Source organism: Gobio gobio (assembly GCF_949357685.1).
Source record: "Gobio gobio genome assembly, chromosome: 6".
NCBI lineage: Eukaryota > Metazoa > Chordata > Actinopteri > Cypriniformes > Gobionidae > Gobio > Gobio gobio.
The window spans coordinates 38,169,813-38,195,648 of record NC_137102.1 but is presented as its reverse complement, the minus strand read 5'-3'; the positions used below and the strand labels follow the sequence as shown (position 1 = coordinate 38,195,648).

The window sequence follows — 25,836 nt, the reverse complement described above, 5'->3', positions numbered from 1 at the left end:
AATCTATGTGGTGAGTAATTTGCATACAGATGGAGGTTTAACAGAAAATAGAAAAGTAAAATTTTTTTTTTTTAGATTTTGAGTTTAACCCTCTGGAGTCTGAGCATTTATAAATTACAGAGTAATTTAGCCTACTTACACACAGCGGGGGATCATTGCTTTCTGAAATGAACAGCTTTTCATGGAGAATTATTCCAGGATTATTAAACGCGTCTCAAAACGATGTAGTTGTAGTAGGAATACAGTACATGATGTGTTTGTTTAAGTTGATGTGTGTGTGGGCATCGACTCCGGAGCCTCAGTATTTGAAGCTCAATAGAGCACGCGCTTTGTGGGCGTGGTCGCATTAGTGTATAATGAGCCGCTCAGGAACGACTAACATCTCTCTGCTTTCAAACGGATTACATAAACACAGAATATTTGTTTTTGATTTGGTTTACAGTGTTTAATACCTGACATTTCAGCGTTTCTTTAGACATAGGTCTCATGTTTTTGAGACAAGTATTCACGAAGCTAGAGGTAATTTTCTGAAGACTATCTGAATGAACGTCTTTGAGAGAGAGGCTGCAGATCGTGCATCATGTTTGATTTCTTTATTGTGCAAAAAGCACAACTATTTGTTTTTATTGTGACTGTTCTAAAAAAAATAGAAACTTAACAGATTATAATGATGTATAACACTTGCCTGAATGATAAAAAACGAGTTATTTCAGTCTCTTTGGCACTGATAAGAAAAAAGCGGCGCGAGCGCAGACTCGAGAGGGTTTAAGCACGGCTAGCTGTGCATTAAAGGAACTGTAATAGGCATCTGCTGTTCATTTATGGTGCTCGGTGACCGCATGAAACACACTAATGACCGATGTCTGCGCGAGCAGGTGCGCGGAGGGAGGGAAATACACTACGCTGACACTCAGGCAGGTAGGACATCTTATTGGGCCAAATGCAACGATTGGACAAACATTTGCATTAGCTGTGCATTAAATGATTTTAATGCACAACACAGAGGCAAAGAACCACCACACGCGAAGATCAAAAATAATTTAATGCACAGCTAGCTGTGGATTATCCCGCTTATACCATGGTTATTTGCTGGTACTGACAACTTAAAGCTGTTATTGATGTTTGCAGTGCTATAATTGACCGGAAGGGTAAAACTGACAGTTATTTTTGTCAGTTACGGCTTGTTAGATCTAGCATTCTGCCCACTTTGAGTCCGACACAGAGATAAAGTAGTGCGTAAGATTACCTTTATTTGAATGAATGAATTATAGCATTTATTTGAATTCATTATCGAGAGAGAGAGAGAGAGAGAGAGAGAGAGAGAGAGAGAGAGAGATTTGTCTGTCTGTTCAGCACCTCTCTCTCTTTTAACAGCGAAGCTGTGCATTTAATAACTTCAAGATAGCGATGTAACCCCCTCGTTGCTGAAAAATATATGCAGTGATTCAGTAGCAAAGCTCTTTTATTACTTAAAGTCGCAGCATTGATAACAAGTTTCTGTGTTTGGGAATGTTTGTGTGCGTGCGGAGATCTCCGAGTGACGTATGTATGTATGTGTGTGTGTGTGTGTGTGTGTGTGTGTGTGTGTGTGTGTGTGTGTGTGTGTGTGTGTGTGTGTGTGTGTGTGTACGCTTAAATGAAAACAGCGCATTAATATAGAGCTGTGATTAAACTGAAAGGGAACTACTTGTGCATTAAAGGGTTTAATTGCACACCTTCCAGGCAATCAGAATCGAGTATTCAGACAGACCATGGTATAATTGTAATGAAAGCATGGGATAAGGTTTTGAAAGAATGACTAGCTGTGTTACAAGTGTGAGCAGTTTGGATTTTTGAAAATGTGCACATTATTTGTGAAAATAGTACCAAAGCAAAAAAAAACTGCAATGAGAGCAGCAAGTAGATATATTAGGCTGTTGTCACTTTAAGACCAAATGCACAGATCCATTATACTGATACACACATCCGGTTTACACCCAACTGTTTACTTTCACTTGAGACATAACCGGCTGTGTTTACATGAAAAAAAACTGGATTTGCGATCGCATACTGAGAGACGCGGCTTTCTGTGTCAGTCGGCGCTAGCGCCGGATTGAGTTCTTTCTTACAGCTTTTTGCGCCTCATAACACTTTTTGACAATCGAGCATGTCCCAAATTCGCCATTACCTTTTGAGAGAGGCAGCTTTCTGTGAACCTTTTTAGGATATATTGTGCTTATAACTCTTTTTAACATCGAGCATGTCCCACTCTTTATATTCTCATTCATGCATTTTATCACTGTAGTGTCAATAATGCTATATATTTACATTTCACAATATATACGATATAGCAAAATCTCTAAAGATAGACATTTTATATCGTGGTAATGATATATATCATCATAACACCCAGCCCTATTAAACAGAATGCAAGATTAGAGTCGTCTCTACCAAAATTTCAGTAGTCGATACCAACAACAGTGAAATTTCATGATACCAATTCCGATACCACATCAAAAATGGTCATACTTTTCTCACTTTTAACTAATTATTAACTATGACTATGACTTTTGCCTCAATAAACTCCTAATTACTGCTTATTAATGTTGCTTACTTATTAATAGTTAGTAAGGTAGTTGTTAAGATTAGGTATTGGGTAGGATTAAGAGATGTAGAATATGATCATGCAGAATAAGGCATTAATATGTGCTTTATAATAACTAATAAACAGTCACTATCCTAGTAATATGCATGCTAATAAACAACTAGTTAATAGTGATAATTAAACCCTAAACTAAAGTGTTACTGCAAAAATTCATGGCCGTCGGAACCATTGTATGTGGGTGGGGCAAGACCAAGCCACTTTTTAAGACCAATGATATTGGACCCACTCACTTTTAGTTCCACTTTTTGTATATTTTCTTAATTTTTATTGAAAATAAATGCCTTTCCGATCTGACATGTGATGGGAAAAGGGAGAAGAGCGAGTTCGGCAAAAGGCGGATTTGAACCTCAGGTCAATTTGCGTCAAAACTTTCTACCATATGCTTTACACCTACACTATTGCCCCTGCAAATAATCAGGTGTCTTCCATAATTTTGTATGGCCCGACCAGACATTTATTAAACAAGGCGGGCTATTTGCACTTAATGTAACCCACCCACAACGCCCATGCAAAAATTAATTATCTGTTAAACACACCACATTTAACTTTTTAACTATTAAAAAAGTTAAATATTGATGCAAATGAATAATTATAAAGAGCCTTTAAACATTTTTCCAATTAAATACACTTTGCTTTATTATAGTACCCAATTGCATCCCCATGTTACACTTCAAAAAAGTCAAGTAAACAATTAGAAAAAACTAATTACAAGAAATAGACAGAAAAGCAATTTAATGTTCTCAGTACATTACCTTTAGATTAAATTAGATAGATTAAAGGTACTAGTTATCCAGACAAGGTGGCATTTACACTGTTTTGAAGCGCGTATCCGTGTGTTTTTTTCAGCTAGTGACCTTTTCAGTTGAAAATGCGAGACTGAAGCGACCAGCAGCAGTTTTTAAATGTATCAGCATTTTACTGAATTTCAATGTAATGAATTTAACTAGCTCATAAATTTTAGATATAAGATTCCAGCACTTTTATAAACATCTCCCAGAGATCATCATCACTTTTCATATATCCATTATGTGGACACGTTATAGCTTAATGTGTCCCTGCTCTTAGTTTTTCCTGTATATCTGTGTGCCATGAAAGCCAGCCCAGATGGATAATGTATATGTGAATCTGATCTGCACATGGTGGAGAAGAGCTCTTTGTGCTGGCATATGGATGTGAGTTGTGGTGGTTTAGTAGATGAATGCCTCCTGTCATGTGCATGGCGTTCAGAGGCGGTGAGCAGTAATCAGGTCATGAGTGAGTCCAGCGGATCTGCGGCTTCATTTGTCTCATGTAAAGGTCAGCTCTCATGTGTGTTTATTTTAAAGCTCATATGGATGAGGGTACCTGGAGCCTGTCAGCCGTTAGCGCACTGTTGGCGCTGGTGTGAGGACATAAATACAGTACCACGGATGATGAAGGCGTCTGATATTTCAGGCCAAAAATGGCCTAACTGGGATATTTCTTGTTTGAGAGTTGCTTGTCAGAAAACTTGTGTTTACACGAACCTTGCAGAAAATGCAAGATGCTAATAATTTTAACAAAAATGTCATGTTCTTTTTTTAGTACTGTCCTGAAGCTATTTCACAGATGTTTGCATGCTGTATAATCCACAAGTCACAATAATAACTGAATTTACACAAATTTAGCAACAGTTTACACCCCCCAGCTCTAAATGCATTGTGTTGCCATTATGATCCCTGCTATTATGTTCCAATTATTAACATCTTGCATATATTTTGCAAGGGCATACTGTATACACTTGAACAGAAATGTAAGTGTCAAAAAAAGAAGAACATTTTACATTAAAAAAATAACTTTGGGCATGAATTGTTGGCTTGAAAAATATGTATAGTTTCAGAATAAAATAGAATCAGTTTCCCAGCATGACATGCTTTCAATGTGTCGTGCTATCTGGAGATTTATATAAACAATATGTTTGTACAATAAGTACAGTTTGACAAGTTTGTCAAAGTTTAAAGTCTCCATGAAATCAAAATGGATAATTCGCCGCCATGGAATTATAAGGTTCTATCTGCATTCTGAGCAGTTTTGAGATATTGAGCTTCAAAGATTTTGCATTCCATATAGCAAAAAGGATATGGTGAAAATGAAAATGACAGAGACCCTAAATTTACAATATCAAAATCCTCTCAAATTTGTAAATGGGGATTTTTGGAAAATGCAGAGAGAATATTCTAATTCTAAAAAAATCACTTTCACTTATAACGTTCCAACTAGCAAAAAATTAACTGAAGCAATAATTTTAAAGCAGCACAATTTATTTTCAAACTAAAATTATTTTCTAATAATTGGTTTTAAAACATAAAATTAGTGTAGTAACATGTATGAGAACGTCACATTTAATGCTTTCTATGATATTTATTTCATATTTTAGGACAAATTATTCAAGTAAAACATAAAAGACAGTGCTAAATATTTTGTCCCATGCAGATGTTAATTTTAGGTAAGAATATGGTGGGTAATTAAACCCATTATTGCAGGAACCGTTAGTTTAAGTTTGAAATAGTTATATATTATAGTAGATTTAAAAGCTAGAATTTTAGATAGATATGGATGGATGGATGGATGGATGGATGGATGGATGGATGAGAATTCTAGATAGAAGATAGAGAGATGGCCGTGATATTACTTGGCCGGGTGCATGTGCATCGCTTACCTAGGGAACACATGGCATGGCATGTGGGTGTTACTTTGACACGTACCACCTACCTAAGCATTGTTGCAGACCATGTACACCCTTTCATGGAAACGGTATTCCCTGGGGGCTGTGTCCTCTTCCAGCAGGATAATGCGCCCTGCCACAAAGCAAAAATTGTTCAGGAATGGTTTGAGGAGCACAACAACGAGTTTGAGGTGTTGACTTTACCTCCAAATTCCCCAGCTCTCAATCCAATCACGCATTAGTGGGATATACTGAACAAACAAGTCCGATCCATGGAGGCCCCGCCTCGCAACTTACAGGACTTAAAGGATCTGCTGTTAACATCTTGTTGCCAGATACCACAGCACACCTTCAGGGATCTAGTGGGATCTAGTGGAGTCCATGCCTCGTCGGGTCAGGGCTATTTTGGCTGCAAAATCGGGACCAACACAATATCAGGATCATAATGTTATGCCTGATCGGTGTACATCACAATAGGGAAGAAAAGACTAGCGCAACTTCCGTTTTATGGCGACTTTAAAAATAGTATAGTATACATATTATTATTGCTGTCCTGTTGTGTGAAACTTTCTGTAGTTCCATGTCTAACGTGAATTGAACAACCAAAGCGATGGAAAAAAACAGAAGAAAATCATGTCAAGGAGGGAGATGGCAGCGTTATTAACTGGCTCTACACTATGTGTCTTCGTAAATTATCGAAAGATAAATTATGGATGTAAAAGTAAAGTATGCCATTCTTCTCATAAAATATATGTCAAAAAGCATGAATTAATGTTTAGTTGCTGTGATTCTGATCCATCAGGTCACACACTTTATTTTATGCGTTATAGTCTCATAGAGCAATGGATGTTGTTCACGTCATCAGTGGAAACTTATAAAAAAAATAGTGTGAAAAGTAATTTCCTCCTAGTCATCCTAGCATTGGGAGAAAAAGAGCTCTGGAGCGGCACCAGATTTCATTGAGCTGACTGAGGCAAAATGCAGAAGCGTATATGGAGTTTGTTTGGTGATAATGTGCAGTAAGCAACAGTATATGAGTGAACTGTCTCTAAAATAACGTTGCTGTTCTTATATCGTGTTGCTGGGATCAGTGTTCAGACGTCTCATTATGCATCTCTCTCGCTTTCTCTCTCCATCTTTCTCTTATAAAACTGTATCTTTTTACTGCTCTGGCCCTCGCTATTCTTTGGACGAGAATATGAGTCAAGGAGTGCATTAGACTGAGTGTGAGTGTGTGCGTGTGTGTGTGTGTTTAGAGAAAGAAGATCGATATCCAGAATGAACTTGTGCTGCTGGAGGAATTGGAGAAAGGAGGAAAAAGAGAAATCACTTATTCATGGCATTTGTGTATTGATATATTGCACTTTTCAAAATCTGTCTGTTCACACAGGCTATATATTTGCGTTTTAGATTTTCCTGAAAATATATTCATATCATGTCATGATCTGCTTTGTGGTGTCTTGCTTATTAGACTTTATGACTGTAGAATAACCAGTGACAGTAAATAGAAGAGTGCCACGTTTCTCCTATCGGAAGGAGAAAGTGCTGTGCTTTAGAGATCTGCATATGTTTGTCTTGGTCTCCATACATTTGTTACTTGAAAAGCAATGTTTCAGAGTGTGACTTTATGGCATGCTAAAAACGAGAACCAAGTAGATTGCCTAAATGCTTTATTATGTTTTACTTAGTCCAGTAGTGCTCACTTTCTTCAGTGGCCTGCCCTGCTTTGTGTGGAGGCTCGTGTGTATTCAGGAGAGCGGTCAAATCCTTGAACGCTGTGTTATTGATCTGTCTCACTATAGTGCACATCAATGGCAGCATCTCGAGAGATTCTCCCAGACACAGATTGTTAAAGTTCAGTCTTAAAATAACTGCTACGTTCAGGGCATCTTTCAGTGAGTTCATTTACGATTTGCTTATGCTTGAGTTGTCATCTTGGTAAAAAAAACTGTTATGTAGTATAAACTTTAACAACATCCTTAGTCTGATGATGCAATGTGATCATGTGAGTATTTTTATGTATAAAATGTGGTTCTACCACTTGCACATTTACTTGCATTACTTGCACAGTAAAATGTACAATACTGATGTATGACACCATCTAAAGTGTAAATCATTTACATATAAACAACTTTACAGATGCAGAAATTTTTACAAAATCTATGAATTAGGGCTGTCAAATGATTAATCGCAATTAATCGCATCCAAAATAAAAGTTTGTGTTTACGTCGATGTCCGATGAAAAACACGTTTGTCCATTTTGCCGATTTTGAGATTTTTCGACGGCTTGAATGTCCAGGTTCATTTCCGTATACAGTATGCTTCACATATCTAAATGGCCAATGAAAAGCTGTGAAATCATGTCATCTGATTTTCACGTATATCCATTTGGTGTCAAAGCTGTCAATCACGCCGCGTATCTCCCGCCCTGTGGAAGCATCTCGTTGGTCTCGCCGGTCTCGTGAAGTTGTTTCATCGAAGCTCAGCACTGGATAGCCGAAAGTACGACATTGAAGCTCTCCAGTTTAGTTCTAATCTAGTTCTTCACAGATTAGTTTGCTTGCTAGTATGTAAATAAACTCGGTCTCATTGATAAGATTCAGCCTTTTTTTTCTTAGTCAAACTGATCAAATTATAGCCTGTAATGCTACTGTCATGATTGTCACTAGAACATGCCTCACTCATTCTGCGATCACCAGAGGATGAGAATGTCTAGCACATATTCCTCTGTCAATATGAAACGCGACTTGGCCATTCTAATTAATGATCGGAAGAACGCGTATCGACCACCGTTACTGTAAAATATGCACGTATGTCCATTTAAACTCAATTTTGGTCAAATGTGGATTATATCATTACACTGGCAAGAATATGGTTACATGTAAAGATGCCGTACCAAGTATGACAACGCTACATTCAACTGCTTTTGAAATACGGTGTTTTTTTCACTTCCTGAAAAGTAAGCGTTTTGGACATACGTGAGTTTCATCGGGCAGCGACGAATGTGTCTGTACTGTGTATAATTATTATATTTGAATACATATACATACATGCATATATTTTAAGAAAAAATTACATGTATATACTGTATATACATTTATATAATTTATATTATATATAAATATATTTACATAATATATATAATGTAAATATAAAAATAATTGTAATGCCCTTATTTTAATAAATAACAAATGCCCTTTTCACACGATGTGATATAAGTCTCGGGTGTCCCCAGAATATGTCTGTGAAGTTTCAGCTCAAAATACACCACAGATTATTTGTTATAGGATGTTTTGAAAGCCCCTATTTGGGTGGCAGCAAAAACGTGCGCTGGTGCTCCCTGCCCCCTTTTCAGAATAGGGCGGAGTCTTTACAGCTCATGCTAGTTTGGATAAAGGACAACAACAACTTGAGTGTGGAGAACCTCACCAAGTGAGAGGAATTCTCAACGATGGATAAATACCAACTGTTTGACCAACTTCATTTTTTGAACATGTAAGTACCGCATGTAATATTTTGTGAATGTACGCAAATCGCCTTTGTGAATGTGCTGGTTAGGACGCTATACAGTGGATAAAGTAACCATTGTCTCTGTATTCACAGAGATCAGAGCTATGCCATTAGTTTTATTTTTAAGACGTAAAAAAAGTGTTTTCTGAATTGTACAGGCGACTGTAAAAAATATGGACGTACTGTCCGTGACGTCACCCATAGGATTCTGAATAGCAGTTTTGAAGTGTAAAGTAGGGACGAGCTGGCCGTTGCCATCTTGGCAGCGCGTTACTCCCTGATAATAGAAAATGGGCAAATAGGCAGGACTTGGGCAGAGCTGAGGTAACGCGATGACTAACAGACAGCAGATAAATGGCTATCCACCTGTCACTCAAAGTGGCCACGCCCTTAATTATGCTGAACTTTAAGGCTTTATATAACGTAAACGAATGAGTTATATAAAAATTCACCCCCCTCACAATTGTTATGAAGGGCAAAGTTAGATATATAGACAAAAAACACAATTTCTACCAGGCTGTAGACATGTTTTTTTCTGCTGTAAATTTGGGCATTTTAACATGGAGCTCAATGAGATTCTGCTCCCTTCTGGAGCCTGTCCCTAGTGGCCAGTCGATGAATTGCAGTTTAAGTCACTTCCGTATTGGCTTCAAGAGAAACTGCGGGAGGTTGCCGCTTGGTTAAAAAAACAACTAGTCTCTGTGAATACAGTAAGAGAATGGTAGCTTTAGCCACATTAGCACATTCAGAAAGGTGATTTGCAAACATAACACATTATAAAGTGCGGTACTTACATGTTCTGGATATGAAGTTGGATCACGAAGATTTTATCCATCACTGAGAAGCAATTTTTGTGCAAATTGTAGTCCTTACCAGGCATTTGTTGTATTTCTTAAAAAGAGATTTCTGTAAAATAAAATATCTCCCTTTCCTTTGAACTTTGAGCGTCATAACGTTGCAGATGTTGTTTATGCTCAAACAGCAACATTACACTTTAAAGACTTTAAAAACATTTTTTAAAAGTCTATTTTACATCTGACAGGGACAACTCTGAGCAAACTCTCTATAAAAATACATCTTCCAGATGAAAACATGCACATGAAATCGTCTAAGGTTACGTATGTAACCTCTGTTCCCTGAGAACAGGGAACGAGCGCTGCGTCTAGCTGATGCTATGGGGAACGCCCTCGGCGTGACTGGTGTCTGAAGCTACTATCGAATCACGGCAAAGTCTTTGACCGACGTCAGCCCATGACGTCATATCGTGCGACCCGGAAGTATAAAAGGGCGCCGTGCCAACACATACACATCTTCTCGTCTGAAGGGACTGTATGGCAGATAGGCCCTGAAGCATGGCAACGCGACGCAGCGCTCGTTCCCTGTTCTCAGGGAACAGAGGTTACATACGTAACCTTAGACGTTACCTTTCGAAAGGGAACTCTCGCTGCGTCTAGCTGACGCTATGGGGAACGATATACCAACGCCGCCATGCTGAGGGGAGTGTCTGCCCATTGGCAGTGACAACTGTCAACACAAGTAATTCATAGAAAAACCTGAGCGATTCCCCCTCAGGTCACTGGGCTGACAGTGACAGCACTCCCTACGGTCATAGCCCAAGCTATGCAACTAAACGGAACCCTAACGCACTGCGTGGGGTTCCATCCAGACAGCTCGAAGGCCCGGGACCACTACTTCCACCGAAGGGGTCCCTTTAAGGGAATGTGGCTAGGGGACCCGAAGGAACCCCAGCCAGTCACTACTCGGGAAACCAGTTCTCCCGAGTGCCACCAGGGAGGCCTGACCTGGTGCCCTAAGTTTTATGGACACTTCGGTTTATCCAACCCTGTCTGTTCAAAACAGAGCCTCTGGATGGTGCCCAGGGGGCATCCAAGCTAAGGGACTGAAACACTGGCAGTCCTACTTAGCCCGGAACTCAGAGACGGGTTATCCAAGAGAGCAATACTCAGCGTAGTGCTTTTCAACCCTTGCTATCGAGGGGAGTCTGCCTGCTCAAATCAAGGATCTACCAGGTGCTTGTGTTTCAAAGCAGTAGGGAGGCCGAAAGGGCCTAATGACTGATCTAACAGGGAGGCCTCATGAGAGGCCTACGACCGTCTGACCAGGCTCAGGCGGCTGAGCACTCATAGACGACCCTCATTGAGGGGAGCAGCTGAGCCTGCCTGGCGAGTAACCTCCAGCTGTAGGCCCAACTACCACAAGTTCTCACAGAGAACTGGTAATCAAAGTACCCAGCTCAGGAACTTCACCTTCAAGGAGGCCCTGTGGGCCTACTACTTGATAGCGGGTATTCCAGGGATAGCGGGTATTCCTACTACCTAACCGCAAGCCATGCTGGAAACCCAAGCATCCTGGCTCGGGACTCCGTCCTCAGGGAGGCCTAGTGAGGCCTACTACCTGACAGCAATACCGCCAATTTTCAGAGCGTTCAAGCTCACTTCCAGGGAGGCCTAGGGAGGCCTACCACCTGCCAGCGAAGCATGGTCCTGCTGAGGTTACCCTTGTTTTCTCAAGGAGGCCTAATGGAGGCCTACTACTTGACAGTCAAGCTACGCAGGCTAGTCGAGCATCCTGTTTAAGGAACCCGTCCTCAAGGGAGGCCTATTAACTAACTACCTTAACTAACTACCTTAACTACCTGATAACCAGCCTTTAGGGAGGCCTGGAGAGGCCTACTACCTGTTTGCAATACGTGCTAACTGTTTCAAATGACTGGGTCCCAGGAACGCCTTAGGGAGGCCTGATGGGGCCTACTACCTTGTTCGAGTGACCACAATCTGGGAGCTCACCCTCTGGGAGGCCTATTGAGGCCTACTACTCGACAGTCAAGCTACGCAGGCTTTTCGAGCATCCTGATTAAGGAACTCGCCCTCCAGGGAGGCCTATTAAGGCCTACTACCTGATAACCAGCCTTTAGGGAGGCCTGGAGAGGCCTGCTACCTGTTTGCAATTCGTGCTAACTGTTTCAAATGACTGGGTCCTAGGAACAACTTAGGGAGGCCTGATGGGGCCTACTACCTCGTTCGAGTGACCACAATCTGGGAGCTCACCCTCCGGGAGGCCTATTGAGGCCTACTACTCGACAGTCAAGCTACGCAGGCTATTCGAGCATCCTGATTTAAGGAACTCGCCCTCAAGGGAGGCCTATTGAGGCCTACTACCTGATAACCAGCCTTTAGGGAGGCCTGGAGAGGCCTGCTACCTGTTTGCAATGTGTGCTAACTGTTTCAGATGACTGGATCCCAGGAACACCTTAGGGAGGCCTGATGGGGCCTACTACCCTGTTCGAGTCAGGGAGGCCTATTAAGGCCTAGAATTAACAGCAGGCCTTCAGGGAGGCCTGATGAGGCCTACAACCTGCCTCTGGGAGTGACCACAATCTGGGAGCTCACCCTCAGGAAAGCCTAGTAAGGTCTTAGAGTTAACAGCAGGCCTTCAGGGAGGCCTGATGAGGCCTACAACCTGCCTCTGGTAGTGATCACAACCTGAGAGCTCACCCTCAGGGAGGCCTAGTAAGGCCTTACAACTAACAGCGGGCCTTCGGGGAGGCCTGATGAGGCCTACAACCTGATAGCCTCCAGGCTAGCTGTCCTGATGCGCACATCGGTACATACCTCCAGTGAGGCCTGGTTGAGGCCTTCCAACTGAAAAGTGTCTTGTTCAAGAGGCCTACTGAGGCCTACAATTGACAGCCGACCTTCAGGAGAGCGTATTTACCCCTTTTTAACCTGATAGCCAGCTAGGCTAGTAGTACCTTGATGCTTAAGCATTGGCACCTGCCTTACTAGAGGCCTGATAAGGCCTACCACTGTCACCATACTCTTGAAAACGGTGCAATCCTTCCTGCTAACTGGGACAGACATATTTGCAAAATGTGGGTTGTAGTAATATTAGACCCTACGGCTCGTCTTCATGGAGGCCTGCTGAGGCCTAACACATGATAGCTACCCATTACTATGGGGACCCGTTCCAGGGAGGCTTTTAAAAGCCTACAAGCTGTACGAGTTTCGCAAAAACGAGAAATAACTGCCAGACAAACAAACTGACTGCTACTTAAACCAACGACTGGGCCTCCGGTCTAAGTGGTGCACAACCAAAGGTGACGGTGCCTCAGCAACGCGCCTCCTTCATCCACATACCAACTGACGCCGCAGCGCTCAGTCGTAACAGAGACAAACTAATCCAACTTGCAGTGGCTTAGGGAACCGAAGACACATAGTAACCCTAAGTGGTAGACAAACACTACATTCTATCAGAAAAGTGTGCTACCGCCTAGTAATCCGCAAACATTTCAAAGAAAAGAGCAGCGGCCTAAACACTACTCTCAAAATGAGAGGAGGCCCATCTTCTGATAACCATATGCGGTGGCCTACCTGGCGCCAACTTGACCAACCAGGGAAAGCCAACACACGCTCACATACACAGCCCAGAGACTGGTGCTGTGTTAAGCCTAACTAAGCAGGGGAAAGACAGTTCTCTCTGATGAATACCCAACTCTATACAGGAACCTGGGGTCTGTAAGAAATACATATTTTTAGTGTAACACACAAAAATGACCACTCTCACCTGCGGCATGCTGAGCGAAGACTCATTGTGCAGTTCTCACCCCCATGTTCTACCGCCCTTGAATGCCTGAAAGGGGCGTTCTCACTGAGCAAGTCCGGGCGGGCCATCAGAACATAGTTCTACTATCATGGGCCCGCCTCAGGCCTGATGTAAGAAGCGCCTGGGTAAAAAATCATAAAAAGACATTTAAAAAGGAAAAAGGAGAGGGCTAGGATGTAACCGCCCTCAAGGGAAGTGATCCATCACCAACGCCCTCTTTGAGAGCGTTTGTCCTGGATCACCTCCCTCAGATCCTTTTTCCCCGCGGGAATCCCGTCTCCTCTGTGCCCCGCCCCTCCACGGAAGGGGGGGGGGGGGGCACGAGAGGAGACGCTAGCCCTCTGGTCCTGCCTACAGTCCTCAGACCGTGAAGGACCAGGTCCCGCCTGCCTGGGTGGGGGCGCGCATCTCAGCGGTATGCATGCTCTTAAATGCCGCTGAGCGCGCCTTCGCCTCCCTGAACTTTCCAACCACCGCCTCAACGGAGGTGCCGAAAAGTTCAGTAGGCGAAACCGGCGAATCGAGGAGAAAGCACTTCTCTTTCTCCCCAATATCAGCCAGGCTCAGCCACAGATGCCTCTCCGTGACCACCATAGCCGCCATAGAGCGGCCGATAGCAGCAGCAGTCTGCTTGGTGGCCCGGAGAAAAAGATCTGTGGTGCGGCGCAGCTCAGCAACCGCCTCAGGGGACAGCCCGGCCCCCTGGTCGAGATCCTCCAGCAGGTCCGCCTGGTACGCCTGAAACACCGCCATGGTGTGAAAAGCAGCACCAGCCTGACCTGCTGCCGTGTATGCCCCTGCCATTAAAGCACAACGTGATTTAGAGAGGCAGAGTTTGAGCTCTTAGTGTTGATGCCCACGAAATGCGAGAAAAGTTCGCAAACTTTCCTCGCCAGTCGGTAGCCTCAACACATATCCATATTCCCCTATCCCCTCGACATCAGCAAAGTTAAAACGCTGATGTTGATGAATATTGGGTCGAATATGGATTCTTCCATGCCCTCTCGATCTCTGTAAGAAGATCAAGAAGGAATGGAAGGCTCATCTGAGCTGATGGTTTATGGCCAAGGAGAAATCGATCGTGCAATCTATCACGAGCGATCTCTCCTCTAACGCGCCAACATGGCAGCCGCAGCCTGCCTGCAGTACGTTCCATAACATTCATCAGCTCAGCATACACGGTCAAGGTGGTTGAGAGGATTCATACCACTCTCACCAGCCATCCCTAAGAGCACTTGCTGTTTAGTTTCGTTAGCCGTCAGATCGTCGCGACGATCGGCGAGCTGCATCTGAGAACCCATGATGTATGCCAACGCTCAGCCTCAGCTTGAGCGGGACAGCATCATCCAGTCCCAGATGCCAAACTCTCTTCCCTCAGGAAAAAAGCCAGACTAGAGTGGAGCGATCTCAGATTGAAAACCGCTCACACTCACACACAAACAACTTCAAATGAACTTGACAGTGCATGCTCTTGATCCCAGGCAGTAAATACACACTCGTGTGTATTAATAATTGAATTTGTTTTACCTTAACTCGTATAGCAGTTCAAACAGACAGTCCCTGAAGACGAGAAAGATGTGTATGTGTTGGCACGGCGCCCTTTTATACTTCCGGGTCGCACGATATGACGTCATGGGCTGACGTCGGTCAAAGACTTTGCCGTGATTCGATAGTAGCTTCAGACACCAGTCACGCCGAGGGCGTTCCCCATAGCGTCAGCTAGACGCAGCGAGAGTTCCCTTTCGAAAGGGAAAGATGTCTCTGCGATGTATGTGTGCTATCTGGGTTTGGTCTTCGTCAACAGGTGCTTGCACCAGCTGCTGTTGAGGAAGACTTAAAGCAGACTGAAATTATGCATCGGTACTCTACTTGTTTTCCTGCAGTTCCAGGATGTGCAGCGTTGAATATTCTGCCGAATTTGAACCACTGAATTTGTGGAAGCTAATTTCAAAAGCGAAATAAAATGGACCGAAAATTGCCTGTTGAATATTATAGGTGGTATTTTTAAACACACTGAATATTTAGGAAGTCTGGAAGGCTAAATTTGTTTATTTATTTTGAGTTGAAATTTACGTCCACGTGGAATTTCAGACCCTGAAAATGCAAACTCTGAAAGTACAATGCATTAAAATGCAAGCAACGTTGATGCAATGGATTTTTTTTCTTTCAATTATTGCAATTCAACATGCTTTTTTGTTTAAAATAAATGTGTCATTATTTTTCTTCCATATCAAGACTAGTAAATTGGACCTGCTGTGAGTGACGTGGTAAATCTGGTTGACAGCCTCTTAGATGGTAGACTGTGCAATTTGTGTTCCTCAGATTCCCACATGCTAGGCAATTTTGTGCAAATGGGCAGTTTGTGAGCGTACACAATGGAACCCATCTGAGATGTTCATCTGAATCAATGGAAGTTCCTCTGAGAACAGCCAGTTGTTTCTTCAGTAACTCCATTATAGAAAAAGCTTTGAGGTACTTGAAATCTGTACGTATATTTAGGCTCCTTGAGTACAGTAAGTAATCACAGAACAATGTTGAGGATCAGGGATATTCACATCAGGGTCCTGATCACCTCCTCTTGTTTATTTTGCAGTTTATAGTACATTATGTCTTAAGTAATCGATATGGTCTATTCAATTGGGGAACACATCCTGCAGAGTTTATTTCCAATGCTCTTAGAGCTTAAATCTACACTGCATGCAGAATTATTAGGCATGTTGATTTTCTGATCATATTTTTTTTTTCCAGGCATTTTTACCAATTCCAAACCACATTAATCTTAATAACTACTATTCATTTTGTATTTGATCATTTATAAGTGATACATAATTGTCCATGATGGCTGGAAATTAAAAATGCCTTATGTTAAGGCGTGCAGAATTATTAGGCCCGTTTTCTTTTACAGATAAAATGAGCCAAAAGAGAGATTTAACTAAAATTATGAAATGCCCATGAGATGGAAACAATACTAATGCAATACTAAAAAAAATGCAGTTAAGGCATTACCATTGGACAGTGAAATGCAGATTGGGTCAGCAGGGTCAGACAAAAGACAAATGTTAACTGCAAAAGAATTAAGGACTAAGTGTGAAACCATCAGAAACCCTTTAGTCTCCAGAGCAACCATTTTCCAGAACTGCAACCTACCAGAAGTGCAAGGTGTCAGGATCTCAGAGACTTAAGTAAGGTAAAAAATCCTAAAAAATGACCCCACTTAATAAGAATCACAAGCTGAAGTGTTGTAAAAATACATTGAGAGTGAGTCTTGAAGGACCAGCACCACATCCACATCAAGATGAACAATTCATCTTCCAGAATCTGGTAATACGTTTTGGGAGTTCTCGGTAATAAGTTATCCTATCCTGAAGTTTGTTTTGCAGAGATGGACTAAAAATTAACCCCCAAAACTGACTGCCAGATTCTGGAAGATGAATTCTTCAAACAATGGTACAAGAGGATGTGGTGCTGGTCCTTCAAGAGTCACTCTCAACCTATCTGTCTATAAAGCTAATAAAAATCAGTCTTAATGTGTTTTACAACACTTCAGCTGAAGTGGGGGTCATTTTTTAGGATTTTTTACCTTACTTAAGTCTTTGAGATCCTGACACCTAGTGCAAGGTGTCAGGATCTTAGAGACTTAAGTAAGGTAAAAAAGACTCCAGGTAGGTTGCAGTTCTGGAAAATGGTTACTCTGGAGACTAAAGCGTTCCTGATGGTTTCACACTTAATTTTTCACCTTTATTCTTAATTCTTTTGCAGTTAACATGTGTCTTTTCTTCACCACCTGTTTTTGTCTGACCCTGCTGACCCAATGAGCATTTCACTGTCCAATGGTCGCCTTAACTGCAATTTCTAGTATTGCATTAGTATTGCATCCTTCTCATGGGAATTTAATAATTTTTGAGTTAAATCTCTTTTTGGCTCATTTTATCTGTAAAAGTAAACGTGCCTAATAGGGATGCAACAATACAGTTAGTCCACGGTTCAATACATACCTCGGTTTTTAACCACGGTTTTCGGTTCGGTTCGGTTAGTTTCTGATGGCTTGTCACATCAGTTTTTTGCTATTCTATTCTTAGGCGACAGGAACAGCAAGAGGTTAAGGAGAAAAAAGACTTTTTTATTGCAATACTCTTTCTTTATTTGACTTAAAATAATTGAAAAACCTTACTTAAACTTAAAACTTTACTTAAAAAAAAAAAACCTTGCACACATTCCAGTGTATAGTATAATATAAAATAAAATAAATATATATATATAAAGATTTACACTGGCTCAGAGCTCAGAGCTGTACAGCAGCATTTAATTATGAAATTGAATGAACAAATGTAAAAATAAAACACTACATAGACTTCACTATTAAATGTACATTGATTCTTAGTTTAGTGCGCACGCTCGGAAAAGTTCATGTTAAAACCGTGCATAAGCACGCGAATGAAATGTTTAACCGGCAAGGCTTTAAAACGCATGCAAATAAGGAACTTTCGTGATTGTGAATAACTATAGTGTTCCGTGAGTATAACTCTACCCCTAACGTGTGATGTTAATGTATGTCGTGTTGTTCAGTATTGGGATGGAGGCAAATGATAGAATTTGAAGAAAAATAATTAATTAAATGCAAAACCGAAAAAAAAAGCAATTCACAAGCGCCTATTGAACCGTGAATGCCGTACCGAACGGTTCAACATTATATTGAGAATTGTGGCATCCCTAGTGCCTAATATTTCTGCACACCTGAATATGGGTGTTTATAAGGTGTTTTGCATTTCCAGCCTCCATGAACAATTATAAATCACTTATAAACGATTAAATACAAAATTAATAGTAGTTATTAAGATTTTTGAGGTTTGGAATTTGTAAAATGTTCCTGGAAAAAAAAAATATGATCAGAAAATCAAGGTGCCTAATAATTCTGCACGCAGTGTAAATGCAACCAGCTTTGTGAACACCTCTTCCTCAATACATTAAGTGTATTACTTCAACAAAGAATGCATTGTTGTTGTCAAAGGCCAATACATGACAATTTGTCCTCCACAGTAGCTGGTGGATACAATTATCTTCAATTGCCTGGCGGCAAGTGTCAATTTCCCACCCTGGTCATATATTTAAAAAAAAAAGTTTTTTGCTAATAAAATGTATGCAGTAATCAATACAATTACTGCTTGAGCAAAAATATCTCTATTATGTCTGAGAATCTCTGCTTGTCCTCTATAATAATATGAAAGCAGATCTTAAGGTCTATTGATGACCATCACTGGTGTGCTTAATCTCTCAGATCCAGACGCTGCTGCGGAGATTGAGTCAAAGGATGAAGGAAATGGCCATCTGAGGAGCCAGATCTGTCCCGAGGAGGAGGAAGAGGAGGAGGAAGAGCAGGCGTTTGAGCCCCTGAGCACTCTCACTCCACACAAGACTCATCAGTGTCACCTCACAGGTAAATAAGGACGCTTTTTTTTTTTTTTATCAGACACACACGATCACTTTAGGGTCTCTAGAATTTCTCAATGATAAGAGAAAGTGATAACAGACTAAATGTTTGGAACTGCACAAAAGTGCATATTAATTTCACAAGCTCCTTCAGAATGAAAGTGAACTGCACTGTGAACCACTCTCAGATCAAAATGGTCAGAATTTCTTTGGAACATTGACCTCGCTAGATAATAGCTAATAATATTGTATGTAACATATCTTTCTCTTTTATAATTTGAATACTGATTCATTGAGCAATACCTTGACGTTTCTGCATTGAGCCAATGTGTAGGAATTAGTTAGGAATTAATTAGGAATTAGTAGATCCATTCAAAAGTCAGTCAGACGCTCAGATCTGACGCAGTTCAGACACAGCCGATGTTGCTTCATTATTATTTTCATCCACTGCTTTATTGCAGTTTGTTGCTTAGGCATAAATTTTTACTCAAACATTTTATGTTTGGTCCCTAGGTTGGAGATTCGGTTTCTATAAATCAGTACTTCTGCATAATTGATTTGGCTGTATTTGATCAGCGACTTCTCTGCAGACTTCTGCCATCCGGGCAGGCCCTCATTAAAAAAAACCCTGTTTCGCTGACAAATACATCTTAATTGTTCAGTACTTGAGATGGTGGTTTAAATGAGTTCCCTGTGGAGGCCAAACTGAAGAATGTAATATTCCTTTGGGAGCATTGCAAGTCTGAAGAAGAGCAGAGAAGTGTGCAGGTGAAAACCGATTTAGAAGTAGCTCAGTGTGAACGGTTAAATAAGTTGCTTCTTCACATGGGTCTGATATTACTTGCATTCACTATTTGTATAACATTTTCACTGATTAAATTCAGCAGGAAAGGCTTGAACACAACCATTAATCTTCATAATTAGCCTGATTTACTGTGAGCCTTGCAAACCTTAAAGTGTAACTTAGTTGATTTTCAACCCGCTTTGTATTGTTACAATGTTGGTAGTATATGTACAATAAATTAACAAGGTTTACTTGATCTCTGTGTTACCGAGACTGAGAAGTTCATGCTTATTTGTCAGCAAAAGTTGAGACTTTTGACAGTTTTCGTGAAAACTACAGATTGTACTTCCACATTTTTTTGTCCCCGCCCACAGACGAAGAGGGTTATTAATAGAAGAGTTATTGTAAGGGTAGGTTTATCACTGAAAATTGTAGCAAACTTCAGGCCAGATTTACTAACAGCTTGCGTCAGCGCAAACCCTCTTTTAGCGTTAAAAAACTACTGGAAAATTAGCGCTGAAAAGGCATAGATAGTGTTATTTTTGTGGCTGACCTTATTGTATATGCATTTGTAGGAGTTTCCCTTTCAGGGACAGTATTTATTGGAGGAGAGTATTTAAATTAATCATGCGAGGTGTTTTACAAAGGTTTGTGCTTGTCAATTTACTGGTGTTTGCACCATTTTTTACCGCCCAAAAAAAGCACTTCTTAAACCAGACGTTAACTGGTAGATTGTGTTGGTCATTATGGAAATGATCCAGCTGTGTCTGTGTTCTTTATTTCGTCACGTCGTCAGTAGATCACACGCAGAACTTTCCACTCCCATCAGCACTTTTTTGGAATTGCGCTCTCATGCTAATTTGCCCTGTTTAGTAAATCTGACCCTTAGTCTACTCTTTAAACAGCATTATGGTAAAAATGAAACACTATGTCAACAGTTTTCTTACCACATACACAACAGCTTTTTGCTTCGGGAGGTCGAGTGGAACTGACAGAACAACAGTTTCTTTCAGTTTTCCCCTCCGTTTGGCCTAAATTACTGTGTCCGTGGTCCTCATGTTGCTGTGTTCTGTCCGTATTTACGATTCTTTGCAGCCTTTAGCCGCTGCCTACAACACGCTGGTTCCTTCACTGGAAACCAAAAGTAACCCACTCCCGCTAAACATTCACTCTTTGAATTCTTGCACAAACTGACACCATTATCTCTAAAAGTTTTTTTAAAATAAGTATTTCCTACTAAAGCAAAGAGCTATTTGACTCTTGTTAACCCTCTTGTGCTGCTCATGTGTCAGTCAAAAATTACCGAATTTGTATGTTCTTTTCTTTTTTCAATTAAATGTTTGTACTATATTTTAGTTTGATAATGTTTTTTATTTAATGTTTTGTATTTTTACTTGATGTTATGGTACTAAATTATATTTATGCAATAGTTATATTTCATTTGTAAACATTTTTAACATGGACCTGAAAAAGAAGTGAAAAAGTTTAAAAAAGTGAACTTGAACATTGTTCATTTATTGTTATGACATTTTTATATGAAATATATTCTTTCCAAAACACATTTTACAAATGAGTTTCAGGAAGATTTTGTTTGGGCGCAGTACCAAAAGCTTCCACTAGATTAAATTTGTCTTCCATTATTTTCCAATGCGCAAATTTTTGACCGCGTACAATACAGCGTTTTTTTCAGAACCATTTAACCTTTTCGAATCATGTCCATGATTGTTTTGTGTTTTTTACTCCAAAAAAAAAAAAAAAAAGTGGCAAAAACCTTTGCCAAGAATCGTACCATTCCGATGAAGTAAAATTAATATATATATATAAAAGGTAAAACAGCAGCCTTTTTTCTCTGTTTTCACTAGTCAGGGGCGCTATTACACATCTCCTGAACGATGACATCTGATCAAAACACAGGCGAAGAAGAAGCAGAAACGAGTGATCTCATGTGAAAATGACCAAAAATGTTAGTGGTGACTGGCAAGTGTCAAATGTCATGTTTACGTTCACTTTAAGACATAACCGACTATGTTTCAGATGATACTCGACAAGACAGGCACATAATTTTGTGTGAATATTCATGTGCTGTGAGACGCGTGGGCATGCTTGGGCACGAGTTCATATCGGTGGCATATCTGCAGCATATAAACCGTTGCCGTATCAGCCGATAAAATCGTCCGACCGATAAATCGGTCAGGCATACTTAAAATCCCTGGTAATAACACAAAATTTGACACACCAAGTCCACCCCAAATATCTATTGGAAAAAATACATATTGTACTTTTTCCCATGATACCACAATTGTTTGATTAACATTATGCAACAGACTATATATTAAGACCTACTGTACCGCACGGATCTAATATAATTTTACATATCCGATGTATTTCCCCAACAGTTAACCAAATGTTCACATAAGGCATAACAGATGATGTTTGCGTGAATATTAGACAAGACAGATATTTTGACTGTAATTCTGTGTATATCTGTGAATTTTTCATGGACAAAGGAAAGGTACTCCTCTCAGAAAACATACAAATAACGATACTTCTAGATGTTTAATTGCTATTTGGAGCAATGGGATCACTAGACGAGGGCTTAAAATTATCCTGTGCGCATTCCCACTCATTTTGCCAGCATGTTAAATTACATGTTAAATTGCCAGCATGTTAAATTACACAAATATTAATTACAAAAATGTATGTGCTATATTTCCTTGCAAGAGGTTTTATCAAGAAGTTGGCTGGTTAGCATGGTGTAGTTAACCTAGCTAGTACTATACATGCAGTAACTACACCATTCATGGAATAAAAATCATCTTTCTGCATTGAGGACAAGTGAAGGTCTTGAAACTGTGTTCTAATGCTACCATCAGCTATTAGTTATTAGACACATGACGTTAGTGGCTCAGGTGATTGGCTCGAAACCTCCCCTGCCCAGAACTGATTGCCCATAAGCACAGATGGAAGGAAGCAGGTTGTGTACGTCTGGGAAGTCCTGAGCCAGGTGAGATGATTACAAATGCTAACGAGCAGCTTTCTTTTTAGGTATTACAGACCCTGATGGTTTTGTGGGCAAAACAATAAATAAAATATTTGTGTTACTCCTATCTTGGATAGTATATATGTGAGGGAACACTGACTAAGGCTGTGACTGATCGAACTGATTTTCATGCGAAAATAAGGCACAAAGAGAGAGAGGCAGGAAGAGATGTCACGTGTCACCTCGATCAATGGCTGCCGTCGTCTCGGCTTGTCCAGAGCAGCTTTAACACCTCCCTGTGCACTTAAGCCATGACCACTGCATTGCGTTATGGGAATGGGCCGATGGATCCACCCGTGTCCCTGATGTGATTGGACTATTGATCGTGCTAATGCAGAACTGCAGAAGCAGGTTGAGAGAGAGAGACAGCTATAGGAATGTCTCCCACAGGACCTGCTGTCTTCCACAGGAACGGGAAAGGAAGAATGTATGCACCCCCTCAACATTCCTCATACTGACCCCCCAATCCGGCTGGCTGTTTTTCCCACCGCAGGGGTGCTGCAGATGATTCGTGCGGGGCTGAAGCGATGCATCCCTCGGGAGGGTGTCTTTCTGCCGGGGTAGAGCGGTAGGAACGCTCCCCAGAGGGGGATGGGAGAGGAATGTTTACCTCTTAAAGCTCTCAGCGCCGGTGGGGTTCTGGCTCCGGCCCGGCTGAGGATTGAGTTTCTGCGGCTGGTTTCAGCATCCTGTCGGTTCAGCCGCTGCTGTCCTCAGGGAGGCTGGAAGTGCAACAGCTGTCCATCTCCACATAAACGCTCAGTGATACAGCTCCTCAAGGTCACCATCATAGGCAGATAGGCACATTTATCCAGTTAAATGGGAAAAAAAATTATATATATATATATATATATATATATGCTGTCAGAATTACTGTATAAGAGATGACAACACATGTCGTTCTGCTCAGGGCTGTTCATGTCCTCGTAATTATGTGTTTCTATGGTAAAACTATCGACACACATATGAATCTGCAGCAGTCAGGTGGTACAGCGGTCTCATGGTGCAAGTCAGCACTCTCAGAAAAGTTCCACGAGGACGTGAACACTTTCTACATGCCAGAATCTCGTAATTACGGTAATTGCAACATTAAGAGTTATAAACTGCCAGCAGGTGGTGAAGCCACTCAAAGCACTTGAAAAAGCTTTATTTAATGTGTTGATGTAATTTCCACTAAAACAGGAAGACAGGGTGAGACATATCGAACAGCACCTCCCCTTTTTAAAATAGCTACTACTTACTTTTAAATGTACTAAAGGTACTGATCTTTAAGGGCTAGCTAGCTTTAAGGGCTATACTTCATTTCAATCAATTGATATGCTCCTTCCTAGTGCTTAAAACGCCTGTTTAAGAGGAGATGAGTCTAATGTCACAGGCAGACAGAGAGCTCAAACAGATGAGAGCTCACTCTGACTTTGAGTCATCAGATAGCCAGCAGTAAGGAAGATCACATGAAATATGCATGATTGCAACTGCAAATATTTTCTTGTCAAATATTTCATATTTTATTTAAAAGAAATATTAGGAAATCAATTAACGTGTGATGACAACATACTGTAAAAAAAGTTTTCAAATGTATAAAACTAAGAATAAATTAAAAAGTAGTCATATTATTTCTCTTTAAAACTACTACGGCAGCAGAGAAGATGCACTGGGCACTAATTTGTTTGCTTATTAGTGAGCATTTTTATTTATTAAATATTTACAGTTGTGCACCTTAAAGGGATAGTTCACCCAAAATTTACTCACCCTCAAGTTGTTCCAAACCTGTATGAATTTCTTTCTTCTGCTGAACACAAAAGAAGATAGAGTGAATATTGTTGGTAACTAAACAGTCAATGCGTATCGCAAACTTGGATTTTCGGATCATGAACCATTTCTTAAAAATGTTATGAATTGTGATTCAAATTCTCAAATTATTAGAGACTAGGGCCCTCACAGCCCTCTTTCACATAGTTCCTGTTTACAGCTGGTATTAAGATGCGTAAATGTGATTTTTCAGATCTTTCGATCTAATGGATGAAATAAGCTCACGCAATTTACATATGAACGCGACCGGAGACGACGGAAAAACACACGGAGAGCAGCAGCTTTTGTTTCTGCTCTACAAGACCAGCCGAACATGATGAGTGCGTGTTAGAAATCAGGAATGAAGAGAACATTGTGCTTGGTACGTTTTTCCTCTTCAAACCAAACTTTGGTCTCAAGCCGACAAAGTTTAAATCCTGTCTGGCTAGTGCATTTCCTATAATGTTTCCGCTTTAGGATCACATGAACGTCTACACTACGAAAGCAATCTGGTCGAATGTGTTTTCGACTACCTCTGGAAGTGGTGGAAAGTGGACAAGATCAAAACGTTTTAGACCCTGTTTACACCTGTAGATCGGATCGACCAAAATGTTAATCCAAATCTTAATATCAGGTGTAAACAGGGCCTTAGACACGTATTGTACTCTTTATCGCATTTTACTGGATGGCGCTTGCAATCAGGACTGTCACACAATCATGACATCTCTCTGACAATAGCTTTGTAGTCTCGAGTCAAACCGCTCAAATCACTGATAAAGCTACTCATTTGATTTGTTATTTTAAGCGTGATTTCATGCATCATTATCTTCCGAAAAACCACAGTTCATAACACAAAACATAATTTCAGAAACATGATCTGTCATGACAGGTTGAGGAATGCCATTGCCACCGCTAATGTTTTATCAGTGTCACAAATTAATGAGCTAATCATTAATAAATTCATCAGTTCGACAATTCACTGCAGTTATCTCGTGCTTGGCAGTGTTATGAATGTGTATCTGTGCCGTATGCCACAGTCTCAGTGTTCAGTGCAGCCCATATTAAAGCCAAAGTGTCATTAGATATTCAAAGCAGCTCCAGTCTCAGGAGACATATCTATTCCTCTTCCCTTCTCTCTCCTGAGCTTCACACCGCACATCCTATCCTGCTACATATAAACTATTCATTGAGCTTTGTCTGCCATCCATAGCTCTTCTCTATAAAGATGCAAACAAAGAAAAACAGGCGAGCTATCTTTCTATCGGTCTGTCTGTCTGGACTAAAGCCAATGGCTAATGAGTTCCTACTTTGCTTTCCATTGGCTGCCACATACAACA

The 25,836-nt window shown here is 40.8% G+C and overlaps 1 protein-coding gene across 2 annotated transcripts in view; it reads left to right on the top strand.

Annotated features, from left to right (window-relative positions):
• LOC307128003 (zinc finger protein 521) overlaps positions 1–25,836 on the top strand; it is a 130,038-nt gene that overhangs the window by 10,163 nt on the left and 94,039 nt on the right. For both annotated transcript variants that reach the window (XM_079819518.1, XM_079819519.1), the window contains exon 2: positions 18,736–18,894. In XM_079819518.1, the coding sequence (XP_079675644.1) occupies positions 18,736–18,894 (159 nt within the window). The remainder of the gene's footprint in view (positions 1–18,735; positions 18,895–25,836) is intronic.